Source organism: Pecten maximus, chromosome 11 (assembly GCF_902652985.1).
Source record: "Pecten maximus chromosome 11, xPecMax1.1, whole genome shotgun sequence".
In the NCBI taxonomy this organism is placed as follows: Eukaryota; Metazoa; Mollusca; class Bivalvia; order Pectinida; family Pectinidae; genus Pecten; species Pecten maximus.
In genome coordinates, this window is record NC_047025.1 from 20,312,667 (window position 1) to 20,327,489 (window position 14,823).

The following is a 14,823-nucleotide window of genomic DNA, read 5'->3' on the forward strand; positions in this document are numbered from 1 at the left end:
GAATGATCGTCTTATCTTATTCTATATTATCTAAATCTCTCTCCCCCCACCAAATAAAAACAAAAACAAAAAAAACACACACATTGGGTTCCTTTATAATCTACAAATCACATAATCATGTCTTTTTCTTTTTATTGTAAAGATAAGTGAAATATAATTATCTGTTATGATTCTATGACAAACATGCCAAATGGTAGATATATACCACATGCATTGTATTTTGTATAATTAGAATATCCTGGAATTGCACTCTAACACATAAATAAGATATTGGTACCTGCGAAGATGACGCCAATGTTAAATACTCGGAATATAGGAGAAACAAATAAGTTAGGAAATATATATCTTTGTGTTTCAAGCGCGGAAGTAATTGTATGTAATTTTGCCTTAAGATAGGTTGATACAAACACACCAGATCTGTACTTTCATTTGAATTATATATAAGTTTAAAAGACAAGTCGTATAGTTGAGATTGTATAATGATGTAATATAAAGTGTATATCACTGTAGGTACCTGTCAGTGGTCGTTATCAATATAATATGAATCAATATGTAAATGTATATAATTGAAGTAAACAGTGGCAGTACTGACCGTTTCTATGGTACTAGTATATCATGCTGGTATTATCAATGAAACATATTGTATACTGTACTACTTTATTATGCATTGATGTTACAAGTATATTATATATATCAATTTCATCCTGGGGCTTATCACAAGGATATGAATGAAGAATTTCTGAGAATTGAAGATATAATGGTCAATGGAAGCAATGCTAAAGTACCAGTGCATGAATGACATCATTTAAGTTAATGTATTGCGTTCTGCTATTCTTTAATGATATACCATGCAGCGTGTTCTTCTGTAGAAAGATATATATAAATTGATGATTGATACAATGGTATGATTGTCCAACACTATCTGTATTATCTGTACTATTCTATTATTGTATAATATATATATGTCTACACTCCGATGTGTCTTCTAACTCTAACGTTTCCTTTATCATGCGTTACCTGTACTTACCAAGCACGTGACCTCCATCCGTGTCGTACATAATGTCTCCTCTATTACACGGTTCTGTGTATCCCTGCAGGTTAATGTGTGTTGCTATCTAAAATATTAATGTACCATTCATAAATCAATACAAACCCAGGTCGGTCTAAAATGAGAATTTCATCAAAATAAAGCAATAATGAGCCATAGAGCATTATGACGGGAAATACTCCCTAGGATATTGTTCTGATCTGATAGAGACTACAGGTCAGAAACTATTTGTCGGGCAGCTTGATGAAACGACAAAGGTGAAAAAAGAAAGGTGAGAAACCCCGTGATTAAGATTACTTATGTAGCCCGAGTCTGTGCATGTATCAGCTGTGTGCGATATAAATATCCCGTAGATCGAACACACGTGGTTCCACCATCATCCCTCGCTGCATTCTGTTACACACACACATGGTGTGTTTACGCTCAAATTGAACGGATGATCACAGAGAAACGATCTGTATATAATAGTGTTTCTTTACAAATGTATATGCGATTTTTACTCACTTCAAAGACTATACTTGAGCTGCTTTACTATATATATGATATGAAACCAATTATCGATAGTTTTTGTCACGTGACTTTTCCGTTCGCACAGAAGCGATCGAAGCCTCAATAGCATAAAGCGGACGGCGTGTGACGGAAAGGAGACTTTTAGTAGTTAGGGTTGTCAGCGGGATAGAGTTTGTCATAATGGTGACACGGTCTGGAGGGAGTCTTTATTGGAACATCACCAACTACCGAAGCGTGGTATAGATATTGCATCGCTGTCTATTAAGCTCAGTGCTAATCTATAGGCGCAACTGACATAACTATGAAGGATTAGACGCTATCGTGTTTGTGTGTTCGGAAATTGTGTTGGACAAAATACGAGGTTTAATTATCAGAATGAATGATTCTGCGTCATCCCGATTTCTTTCGCCTGACTCGGCAGTAAACATTCATCACACTCGTACACGCTCATTTAAGAGTCGTTCCCGTACTCGCGACATAGAAGATCCGGACTGCTGTGATCGTCCGCGGAGGAACAGCATGCCTTCACGCGCGCGACATCAAATCCTTTCATCCTCCTTCAATGATCTATTTGACAATACTGAAAATGAACAACCTCAAAGTTTACGGAGGGTCAGGTCCTTTAAAACTACGTCCAGAGGAGTGGTTAATCGTGGCGACAGTTACAAAAAGAAAAGTTCAAATGAGATCCTAGCATCGGGAGGTACTGTGCGCGACGAGAGCTCAGAACTCCAAAGTCTTGACAACCACAGTAACAGCCCGACCCCAAGGATCTCCACGTCAACAAGTAGTGACGACGCACCAAAGTGTTACCAAGTTGTTGTTTTAGGTTCAGATGGGGTCGGCAAGACGGCCCTTACAGACCAGTTCATGACGTCAGAATATATAGGGCCAACGGACACTGGAAGCAGTAAGTAAATTTGCTATTTTCATCGTACATAGATTGTTTTCAAAAACATTGTTGCAATATTTAATCATTATTAAAATAATGCGGAATTGCTGTCTTCACTGGAAAAACAACAAATATTTAAGGTTGGTTTATGTAAAATGAATATCTGGCACTTTCATCTTATACGTCATACTTAAACGACGTAATGGTATGTGCAACTACAGCTGTTTGACAGTATGGTGATAAATGTATCGGGTTTATAAAGCTTTATCATATTCAAACTTATCAGATTTTCCCTTATTTACATTTATGCATGTATGTCACATACGCGGCCAAAGATACATCGCGTGATACATGCAAATGAATATAGCTATTATTCTATATTGATATTTGAAACTTTACCCAGCCGAGAAATTGAATGTCAAACCATCTTTATCCAACATCAAAACGCATCTCATATGCAGTTCGTGCATTACTTGTCGTATTCTCCTAAAGATAAAGCAATGTTTGCCATATGCTGCTTTAGCTTTGTCTGAGATGATTCCACGCACGCACTTGCAGTGCACGCGATAATGAACGATATATCTCCATTAGTTGTTAACAGTTTAGTTTTGATAGAAAGGATAACCTCACTGTTATAACAACTCGTATCTCTTTGTCATTTCGTGTTGAACAGATATTACAGAAGTAAAAAAAATCCACTCCCACGCTGTCCCGCTCAAGAAACGCCGTACAGAAACCGTATTACAATCTGTTATTGTACTCCATAATACATAATGTCAAATCCCATGGGATCCTGTACTTTTAGATAAGCCTGTCGTGTTTGTTTACCGTTTATCCCCACGTACAAGGATAGTGGGTTCATGCCATTCCCCGTGAATGCAGTACAAGAGAGCTTAGAATTACGATTGGTATTAAAACTAGTATTCATCTATAGGATCCATATCTCGTATCGCCGGACTGAACATATGCCACTACCGCATACAAAACACCCCTTTTATTTGACCACACATTGATATTTCTTGATGAGTTTGGAAATAAATAACAAAAACGGAATGAAAGCATTTTCAAAAGAATAATTGTTTTGATCAATGTGTTTCTAATACGAGATTACACGAGGTACCATCGATAGCTGTTTCCCCATATTCGATTGAAGTCTGAATAGTTGTGTTCACGTGTCTAAATAAAAAGGCGGATTGTCGAGTCTCCGTTTCGTGTTATGTTAAAATTCTTACGAATAGTGGTAAAGGATCGGGATATATCCGTCTTATATGACTTATATGTCTATCGTCTTAATGCGCGTGTTATATGAAATGTTCACTTCAAAATATTCAAAAGTGTGAGTATATACAAGTATGAACGTCGCTAAGAAATAAACTAGGCCCGTTGTATAAAAAATATATTATCATTACGGATATTGTTCTTCCTGTATTAACATAAATACTGAAACACGTTATAAAGCTTTAAACAGCGACATTTGTACAGGTCTTTCTTCCATTAAGTGCGGTTTACTATTGATTTTGTAACCTCTAACGACCTTAAATATTCTGAAGCTCACATATAATGGGGAGGAGTTTGTGATTAGCTATACCATATAACAAAGCAAGCAGATGTAACCCCACAATTTTCTCCACCTATAGACTACAATCAAAAGTAGACTAACGTTCGGTCACCCCTAGTAATGAAGTTATTATATTGCTGTTGGGAATTTACTCAAATGTACAATATGTTTCATATACATGTACATGTATTGAACAAATCTGTAAAGTGTATATATGACAAACAAGTTGTCATTCGATATAAGGATGATTACAAGATAAAATTGTTCCTTTTAGAACCAATTTGATAAATAAAGCATATTTTTCTGTAGCAATCGTCATCGATTTTGCCACAATGTTCTCTTTTATTTGTCATAGATGTGACAACAAAATTTATTTGCTTATAAGCTGTAGTTTAAGCAAAACGACATATGGGTTAGACTACATTCTACACGGAGAAATGTTATTTGCAACATGGAAATCACGTGATAAAAGATATTCAGTGTGACGTTCATACTCAATGTATGTCTTATTTGATAAAGACATGTTGGTACGTTACACGACAATAAAGTGGCGCTCAGAAAATTAGACGTATTCATTTCTAGATTGCACATGGATTATTTCATTTGATGCGCAAAACATTGCGAACAGGGTACACTAGAAACAAGCTGCTTGATCACGACAATTTTATTACCTTTCTGCAAAAAAGTGTAACCTAATCCTGTGATCAAATGTCACAGCAAGCTGCGAGTATGCGTAATATTAAAATCGGTTCATTTCAGAAATTAAATTGAGCATTTTGTCAACGAAAATCGATTGGAATCAAACATATGTATAACGCAGACACCTTTTCAATTTGGAAACCTACATGATTGCAATGAAGTATGGTTTAGAAGAATAAAGATGTCACCGTGTAGTGTGGAACTTGGTCAGGTAAAGAGAGCAAGTCGTTAATCTTATAAACGCCGGTTACAAATGGAAACGCGGGACAGTTTTCATGAAGCTATTCTACAGCCGATTGGTACCGCGATAGGTGGTCTCTGTACAGGTAACACGCTGTAGTATTTCTACCTGTCAATATTCTATTGATTATTTTGTATATATTACTAGCCGCCAGGAACCGTTATATCGTTTACTGCCCATTGTACTCGCTAGATTTGATATGTACAGCCAAATAGGTGGTTCAAAGCGCTCAATCTCTTCTTGCTCCCACAAAATACGCCCAATTATTTCGATTGGAACAGTATATTTAGCAAAATTTGCACATTGTTTAGCCAATGGGCAGAGTGATTGAGTACAAACAATTTTTTATGACTTCAGAAATGTGAAACTTTATTGCTTCAAAGGGATTCGATTGTACTGAGGTGACTTTGTTGTTGGGGTGGTAGTGTGTCCTTACGTGTCCCCTGTTAACAATGCACAGATTGTTCTAATACAGACGGCCAATGTTTTCCGCAAGGTTTGGTTTGTTTTTGTTTAACGTCCTATTAACAGCCAGGGTCATTTAAGGACGTGCCAGGTTTTGGAGGTGGAGGAAAGCCGGAGTACCCGGAGAAAAACCACCGGCCTACAGTCAGTACCTGGCAACTGCCCCACGTAGGTTTCGAACTCGCAACCCAGAGGTGGAGGGCTAGTGATAAAGTGTCGGGACACCTTAACCACTCGGCCACCGCGGCCCCGCAATGAGATACACATATGCAAAGGAAACATTGCATTACGTTACGCATGCATTTAAGGTATTTACAACAAAATAGTGTCTATCATTAATAGGCTAATATGCTATTTAGAAGCTAATACCAATAAAATGCCTCTCAAATTAGCCGACTATATCTCAATGATTTGGGTTCGTGTAAGCATATGTAAATTTTGAAGTCATCCCAGTATGATATGGTTTCAGCTTTAATCCACACAGATAAACACTACCCTTGTTACGTTTTGTACGTAGCCAAGCGTTAGATCTTTTGGCCTTTTCTACAAACTATTTGGCCTTTTTATTCAAACGTGGTATTAACTCTCTAATTGACATGAAGCTGTACACTAATTTGGAAAAAAGAGCTCTCACTTAAGCAGTTAGGAATCTAATGGATATGCCAAAGAGATATCAGGTCTGTGGGCACTCTGCTCTTACTCTATACGTTAAGTATAAGATGGTTTCCTTGATAAAATTGGTAATGCCTTCAATGAGAGTTTAATTAACTCTAGCTTTAGTTTCAACAGTCACATCCTAGGTCGTACGATTCCACAAAAGACGAATAGCTGCATGATGCAGTTTGATTTTTAACTCTAATGTAACTAACTCTCAATTTAACTCTAATGTAACTAACTCTCAATTTAACTATAATGTAACTAACTCTCAATTTAACTCTAATGTAACTAACTCTCAATTTAACTCTAATGTAACTAACTCTCAATTTAACTATAATGTAACTAACTCTCAATTTAACTCTAATGTAACTGACTCTCAATTTAACTCTAATGTAACTAACTCTCAATTTAACTCTATTGTAGCTAACTCTCAATTTAACTCTAATGTAGCTAACTCTCAATTTAACTCTAATGTAACTAACTCTCAATTTAACTCTAATGTAACTAACTCTCAATTTAACTCTAATGTAACTAACTCTCAATTTAACTCTAATATAACTAACTCTCAATTTAACTCTAATGTAACTAACTCTCAATTTAACTATAATGTAACTAACTCTCAATTTAACTATAATGTAACTAACTCTCAATTTAACTCTAATGTAACTGACTCTCAATTTAACTCTAATGTAACTAACTCTCAATTTAACTCTATTGTAGCTAACTCCCAATTTAACTCTAATGTAACTAACTCTCAATTTAACTCTTATGTAACTAACTCTCAATTTAACTCTAATGTAACTAACTCTCAATTTAACTCTAATGTAACTAACTCTCAATTTAACTATAATGTAACTAACTCTCAATTTAACTATAATGTAACTAACTCTCAATTTAACTATAATGTAACTAACTCTCAATTTAACTCTAATGTAACTGACTCTCAATTTAACTCTAATGTAACTAACTCTCAATTTAACTCTATTGTAGCTAACTCCCAATTTAACTCTAATGTAACTAACTCTCAATTTAACTCTTATGTAACTAACTCTCAATTTAACTCTAATGTAACTAACTCTCAATTTAACTCTAATGTAACTAACTCTCAATTTAACTATAATGTAACTAACTCTCAATTTAACTCTAATGTAACTAACTCTCAATTTAACTCTAATGTAACTAACTCTCAATTTCTATTGAAAGGTGTTAATATCCTATGTGTCTTTTTGCGAATTTGATCAAAAAATAAATTTATCGTTTTCAAAATATATGCCAGTTAGAAATTAATCATCAGACTTGCATAAACAGCGATGCCTATATATGATGGTAGTATTGATGTCACTCTATAAAATACATGTAAACATTGATTCGTTGGAAATGAGATGTACGTATAACTGATGGCATAAAGCGTCCACGTGCTGTCAAACAGATCACAGTAAAACAAAAACAAAATTTCAACATTATTGTTGTTCAATTGTCATTAACATTATCATGACAGACCAATTTATTTTGGATACTCACAGAAGAAAATCGGTTGGTGATGAAGACTTTGAGAAGGTAATTTTCTATATATTGAATACTGGTAAACATCTACATTGACATTATTCTAAAAATATATACTTATTATTTCCTTCGAGAAATTTGATATCTTGCATATCTTTGTAGCGACCTGGAATATATATTTAAATGTATGCATATATCTGATATCTTGCTTTTAAAGAAATATCTAATATCTTGGTTGTTTCTACATTTCGCTTTTTGAAGCAATACTTGCGGTACAACAATACTTATTTTATCATCAATCATGACTCTGAATGAAAAACATCGATTTTAATCGTTTCTGAAAAGGAAAATCTTTCCTGAATCAGATCGAAATCGAGTTTTGTCTTAAAAAGCAACATGTAGATATGCATTATCTTTACATTGTATCAAGAGGCGGACGATATTTAAGTGATCACTGAAAGTTGTAACAAAATTCATCTTTCATCTGACTCATCATTGATAATAAAATACAGTAGTAGTAATATAAATAGATTTAATAAAGCCTTCATCATTATTATTGTTTTCCTCAAGTCACTAAATTCTTCTAGAATGTTAGAATGGTAAAGTGAAATAAGTAGGGCATTATATTTGACACCAATATATGTCATTCATGCTCAGTGTAACACCAATAGTAGCAATCCCTTGGGATTACTGGATGGATGTTATGATTGACATAGGATATTGTAACTTTCCGATTCGGAAGTCGAGTAGTATGTCCGGAGGTCGTGTCTCGGTGACTTCGGGAACCTTCGAGTCAGTACTAAAGCCGTGGACTCATTAATCTCCAGGCGTCTTTGTCGATAAGTCTAATATTACCCGTCGAGGGAATACCATTTCACATCGCAACAAATCCCATTTGCTGCTTTGATTAAAGATAGTGATGGACAGAAAACCGTCCAGGATTGCAACAACATGTGGTGATAATCACATATCTAAATATATCTGCATTGGTGTTCCAAGTATTCCAGAAACACTAACTTTATTTTAAAACCTCCTCTCTTGATACCAATCTGTGGCGCTAGAATTAGAAGATTGGACATATGTGAGTAGAGTCTCAATTAGGGCAACCATTCACAACGGGTTACTCTTAGAAAAGTCTAATAGACTTCCTGTCCGAATGCCTGCAACATCCGGCTGAAAACGGAAGTGCGATATCAATTTCCAGACTGGGCGGGTCGTCGCTAAGATACCCCGGGAATGGATTGTTTCGTTACGTCAACTGATCATTATCATCTAAAGAGCCGTCTATGGCATTAACCTTACAGCACACCAGTTCTTATCACAGACTTCTCGCCAACATTAATCTTACAGCACACCAGTTCTTATCACAGACTTCTCGTTAATATTAATCTTACATCACACCAGTTCTTATCACAGACTTCTCGTCAATATCAACCTTACAGCACACCAGTTCTTATCACAGACTTCTCGCCAACATTAATCTTACAGCACACCAGTTCTTATCACAGACTTCTCGCCAACATTAATCTTACAGCACACCAGTTCTTATCACAGACTTCTCGTTAATATTAATCTTACAGCACACCAGTTCTTATCACAGTTTTCTCGTCAATATCAACCTTACAGCACACCAGTTCTTATCACAGACTTCTCGCCAACATTAATCTTACAGCACACCAGTTCTTATCACAGACTTCTCGCCAACATTAATCTTACAGCACACCAGTTCTTATCACAGACTTCTCGTTAATATTAATCTTACAGCACACCAGTTCTTATCACAGACTTCTCGTCAACATTAATCATACAGCACACCAGTTCTTATCACATACTTCTCGCCAACATTAATCGTACATCACACCAGTTCTTATCACAGACTTCTCGTCAACATTAATCTTACAGCACACCAGTTCTTATCACAGACTTCTCGTTAATATTAACCTTACAGCACACCAGTTCTTATCACAGACTTCTCGTCAATATTAACCTTACTGCACACCAGTTCTTATCACAGACTTCTCGCCAACATTAATCTTACAGCACACCAGTTCTTATCACAGACTTCTCGTTAATATTAATCTTACATCACACCAGTTCTTATCACAGACTTCTCGTCAATATCAACCTTACAGCACACCAGTTCTTATCACAGACTTCTCGCCAACATTAATCTTACAGCACACCAGTTCTTATCACAGACTTCTCGCCAACATTAATCTTACAGCACACCAGTTCTTATCACAGACTTCTCGTTAATATTAATCTTACAGCACACCAGTTCTTATCACAGTTTTCTCGTCAATATCAACCTTACAGCACACCAGTTCTTATCACAGACTTCTCGCCAACATTAATCTTACAGCACACCAGTTCTTATCACAGACTTCTCGTTAATATTAATCTTACAGCACACCAGTTCTTATCACAGACTTCTCGTCAACATTAATCATACAGCACACCAGTTCTTATCACATACTTCTCGCCAACATTAATCGTACATCACACCAGTTCTTATCACAGACTTCTCGTCAACATTAATCTTACAGCACACCAGTTCTTATCACAGACTTCTCGCCAACATTAACCTTACAGCACACCAGTTCTTATCACAGACTTCTCGTCAATATCAACCTTGCAGCACACCAGTTCTTATCACAGACTTCTCGTCAATATTAATCTTACAGCACACCAGTTCTTATCACAGACTTCTCGTCAATATTAACCTTGCAGCACACCAGTTCTTATCACAGACTTCTCGCCAACATTAATCTTACAGCACACCAGTTCTTATCACAGACTTCTCGCCAACATTAATCTTACAGCACACCAGTTCTTATCACAGACTTCTCGCCAACATTAATCTTACAGCACACCAGTTCTTATCACAGACTTCTCGCCAACATTAATCTTACAGCACACCAGTTCTTATCACAGACTTCTCGCCAACATTAATCTTACAGCACACCAGTTCTTATCACAGACTTCTCGTTAATATTAACCTTACAGCACACCAGTTCTTATCACAGACTTCTCGTCAATATTAACCTTACTGCACACCAGTTCTTATCACAGACTTCTCGCCAACATTAATCTTACAGCACACCAGTTCTTATCACAGACTTCTCGTTAATATTAATCTTACATCACACCAGTTCTTATCACAGACTTCTCGTCAATATCAACCTTACAGCACACCAGTTCTTATCACAGACTTCTCGCCAACATTAATCTTACAGCACACCAGTTCTTATCACAGACTTCTCGCCAACATTAATCTTACAGCACACCAGTTCTTATCACAGACTTCTCGTTAATATTAATCTTACAGCACACCAGTTCTTATCACAGTTTTCTCGTCAATATCAACCTTACAGCACACCAGTTCTTATCACAGACTTCTCGCCAACATTAATCTTACAGCACACCAGTTCTTATCACAGACTTCTCGCCAACATTAATCTTACAGCACACCAGTTCTTATCACAGACTTCTCGTTAATATTAATCTTACAGCACACCAGTTCTTATCACAGACTTCTCGTCAACATTAATCATACAGCACACCAGTTCTTATCACATACTTCTCGCCAACATTAATCGTACATCACACCAGTTCTTATCACAGACTTCTCGTCAACATTAATCTTACAGCACACCAGTTCTTATCACAGACTTCTCGCCAACATTAACCTTACAGCACACCAGTTCTTATCACAGACTTCTCGTCAATATCAACCTTGCAGCACACCAGTTCTTATCACAGACTTCTCGTCAATATTAATCTTACAGCACACCAGTTCTTATCACAGACTTCTCGTCAATATTAACCTTGCAGCACACCAGTTCTTATCACAGACTTCTCGTCAATATTAACCTTGCAGCACACCAGTTCTTATCACAGATTCTCACCAACATTAGCATTACAGCACACCAGTTATTAACGTAGACAGCAGTCCACTCTGATATCGGAAAAGTGTCCGTTGAAGTTCCGTACAAAGTCATAAAAACGCTGTTTTCTTCATCCAACGAAAACATTTACTAAAGCATTATTTTAATATTTTGTAAACAAGCAGTGATTGCATCATCTCAAATTTAAAGTTGTTTTAATATGTTTATAAACGGTCTTGCATATGAGGACCTGATTTGATGAGAAATATACAATCGTTTAAATTCCAGACGAGATCAAACTAGGGTATTCCTACAATCATAGAAGAGTGTGGTTTAACGGTTCTGTTCACCTGTACGTTTTGTTAATTCCTTCAAGACAGTCATGCCAACATCCAGGTTCGTAATTCTTCCCCGAGATAAAAGCCTTATTCTAGACGTTCTTGTCATGGGACATTCTGAATTCTTTGATAAGGTAGGAGGACACGCCAACGATCGGTCATCTTCTTTAGAATGTCTTATTTCAATAAACTAAATATTCTCTGAAATGGATGCGTTTAAATAAAATTTACATTATGTCCCATATTATATAAAATGTTATCTTGAGATCAACCTAAACAGTTATTTCATGAAACTTAAGCTGTATGATGTTGGGAAGTTGATCGTTTACATTTCTGTTAGTTCCCGCCTCTTTCTTAACTCCAGTTTGTCGCTACTGCTTGGTTCAAAGTTGATATTTTTCTATTTCTCACTTCAAACGCATGTGATTAAAAGGTAATAGATATCTAACCCATTTCCACCGTATCCTTACATAAACTGTCCTTTTACGTTCATCAACATGCAAAACACAAAAGGTTAGATACTTATATAGACAGGAAACAGACGAATCGTTAGCACTATCCACTGCTGTGCAATAATCGAAGAAACCACAGACACATATATTCATTGTTATTCAAACATTAGGGGAACAAATGTTTGTGTCATGCATTTAAATGGGATTTTCGTTTCTTATTTGCATTTTTACGCTTAAACATACCCTATGCTTTGGCGAATTTGACAGTTGTACTTTTTCTAAAAAGAGGTATATGAATGTTAAGCGTCCTAGGGATGCAGCCAAGAAAATCATCTGAGTAAACAAGCTAGAGGAACGTTGATATCTAGTATTACTAAATACAGTCGGACCTGCTCTCAAACATCACCTGTACACAATAAAAACAGTTTTACACAGTGCTAGTTTTACTCATCTTGAAAAAATGTTTCGAGTGCAAAAAGTCGATACAAAGCAACTGAGCTGTAACTTTTCCATGGTCTATACGTTCCTTTTACCAATGTTTGTCTAATGACTTTTGAGCATACAAGTGAAAGCTCTTCTCAGATATACTAAGCCACTAATACAATTTTGCAAGTAGCTTTGATGTACAAAATTAATAGTCTATACCAGTGCGGCTATTAAAATACATCATATTGTCGTTTAGTCTTTCCTGCTTAATATTCGCATTGACACCATAAAATTATCTTAAGGCATGAACTGTTTACATGTTAAGTGCCTAATAACTCTTTATACCTAAGATATATTGAAAAAAAACTCAAAACACGGAAGCAGAGAAGTGGCCAAAAGACTCTCAATGCAGATGGTTATAACTGATTTATTAGATCAAATTGGCTCTGAAGAAAGTCTGTGTTTTTAGACGTCGTTCAACAGTCTTTATATTTTAGCTCACGTTAAGATTCTAACTGGTATCCGGTTTTGATTTCTTTATGGTTCATTTATTGATAAAATCTTCAGAATACAATACAGTTTTTTTTTCTTTGTTTTTGTTATTTGCTTGTTCCATGTGACCCCAGGCAAGAAAACTGTATGAATGCATTATGTTCAGTATCATTATGTTCAGTATCATTATGTTCAGTATCATTATGTTCAGTATCATTATGTTCAGTATCATTATGTTCAGTATCATTATGTTCAGTATCATTATGTTCAGTATCTTCAGTATCATTATGTTCAGTATCATTATGTTCAGTATCATTATGTTCAGTATCATTATGTTCAGTATCATTATGTTCAGTATCATTATGTACAGTATCATTATGTACAGTATCATTATGTACAGTATCATTATGTACAGTATCATTATGTACAGTATCATTATGTACAGTATCATTATGTACAGTATCATTATGTTCAGTATCATTATGTACAGTATCATTATGTACAGTATCATTATGTTCAGTATCATTATGTTCAGTATCATTATGTTCAGTATCATTATGTACAGTATCATTATGTACAGTATCATTATGTTCAGTATCATTATGTTCAGTATCATTATGTTCAGTATCATTATGTTCAGTATCATTATGTTCAGTATCATTATGTACAGTATCATTATGTTCAGTATCATTATGTACAGTATCATTATGTACAGTATCATTATGTTCAGTATCATTATGTTCAGTATCATTATGTTCAGTATCATTATGTTCAGTATCATTATGTTCAGTATCATTATGTTCAGTATCATTATGTACAGTATCATTATGTTCAGTATCATTATGTTCAGTATCATTATGTTCAGTATCATTATGTTCAGTATCAGTATGTACAGTATCATTATGTTCAGTATCATTATGTTCAGTATCATTATGTACAGTATCATTATGTACAGTATCATTATGTACAGTATCATTATGTACAGTATCATTATGTACAGTATCATTATGTACAGTATCATTATGTTCAGTATCATTATGTACAGTATCATTATGTTCAGTATCATTATGTTCAGTATCATTATGTTCAGTATCATTATGTTCAGTATCATTATGTACAGTATCATTATGTTCAGTATCATTATGTTCAGTATCATTATGTTCAGTATCATTATGTTCAGTATCATTATGTTCAGTATCATTATGTACAGTATCATTATGTTCAGTATCATTATGTTCAGTATCATTATGTTCAGTATCATTATGTTCAGTATCATTATGTACAGTATCATTATGTTCAGTATCATTATGTACAGTATCATTATGTACAGTATCATTATGTACAGTATCATTATGTACAGTATCATTATGTACAGTATCATTATGTACAGTATCATTATGTTCAGTATCATTATGTACAGTATCATTATGTTCAGTATCATTATGTTCAGTATCATTATGTTCAGTATCATTATGTTCAGTATCATTATGTTCAGTATCATTATGTACAGTATCATTATGTACAGTATCATTATGTTCAGTATCATTATGTTCAGTATCATTATGTTCAGTATCATTTTGTTCAGTATCATTATGTTCAGTATCATTATGTTCAGTATCATTATGTTCAGTATCATTATGTTCAGTATCATTATG

At 35.0% G+C, this 14,823-nt stretch overlaps 1 protein-coding gene across 1 annotated transcript in view; it reads left to right on the forward strand.

Annotated features, from left to right (window-relative positions):
- Positions 1 to 1,422: 1,422 nt before the first annotated feature.
- The window catches only part of LOC117337828 (GTP-binding protein REM 1-like), a 35,628-nt gene continuing 22,227 nt past the window's right edge, over positions 1,423 to 14,823 (forward strand). The window contains exon 1 of the mRNA XM_033898956.1: positions 1,423 to 2,468. Within this exon, the coding sequence (XP_033754847.1) occupies positions 1,934 to 2,468 (535 nt within the window). The 5' untranslated portion in view covers positions 1,423 to 1,933. The remainder of the gene's footprint in view (positions 2,469 to 14,823) is intronic.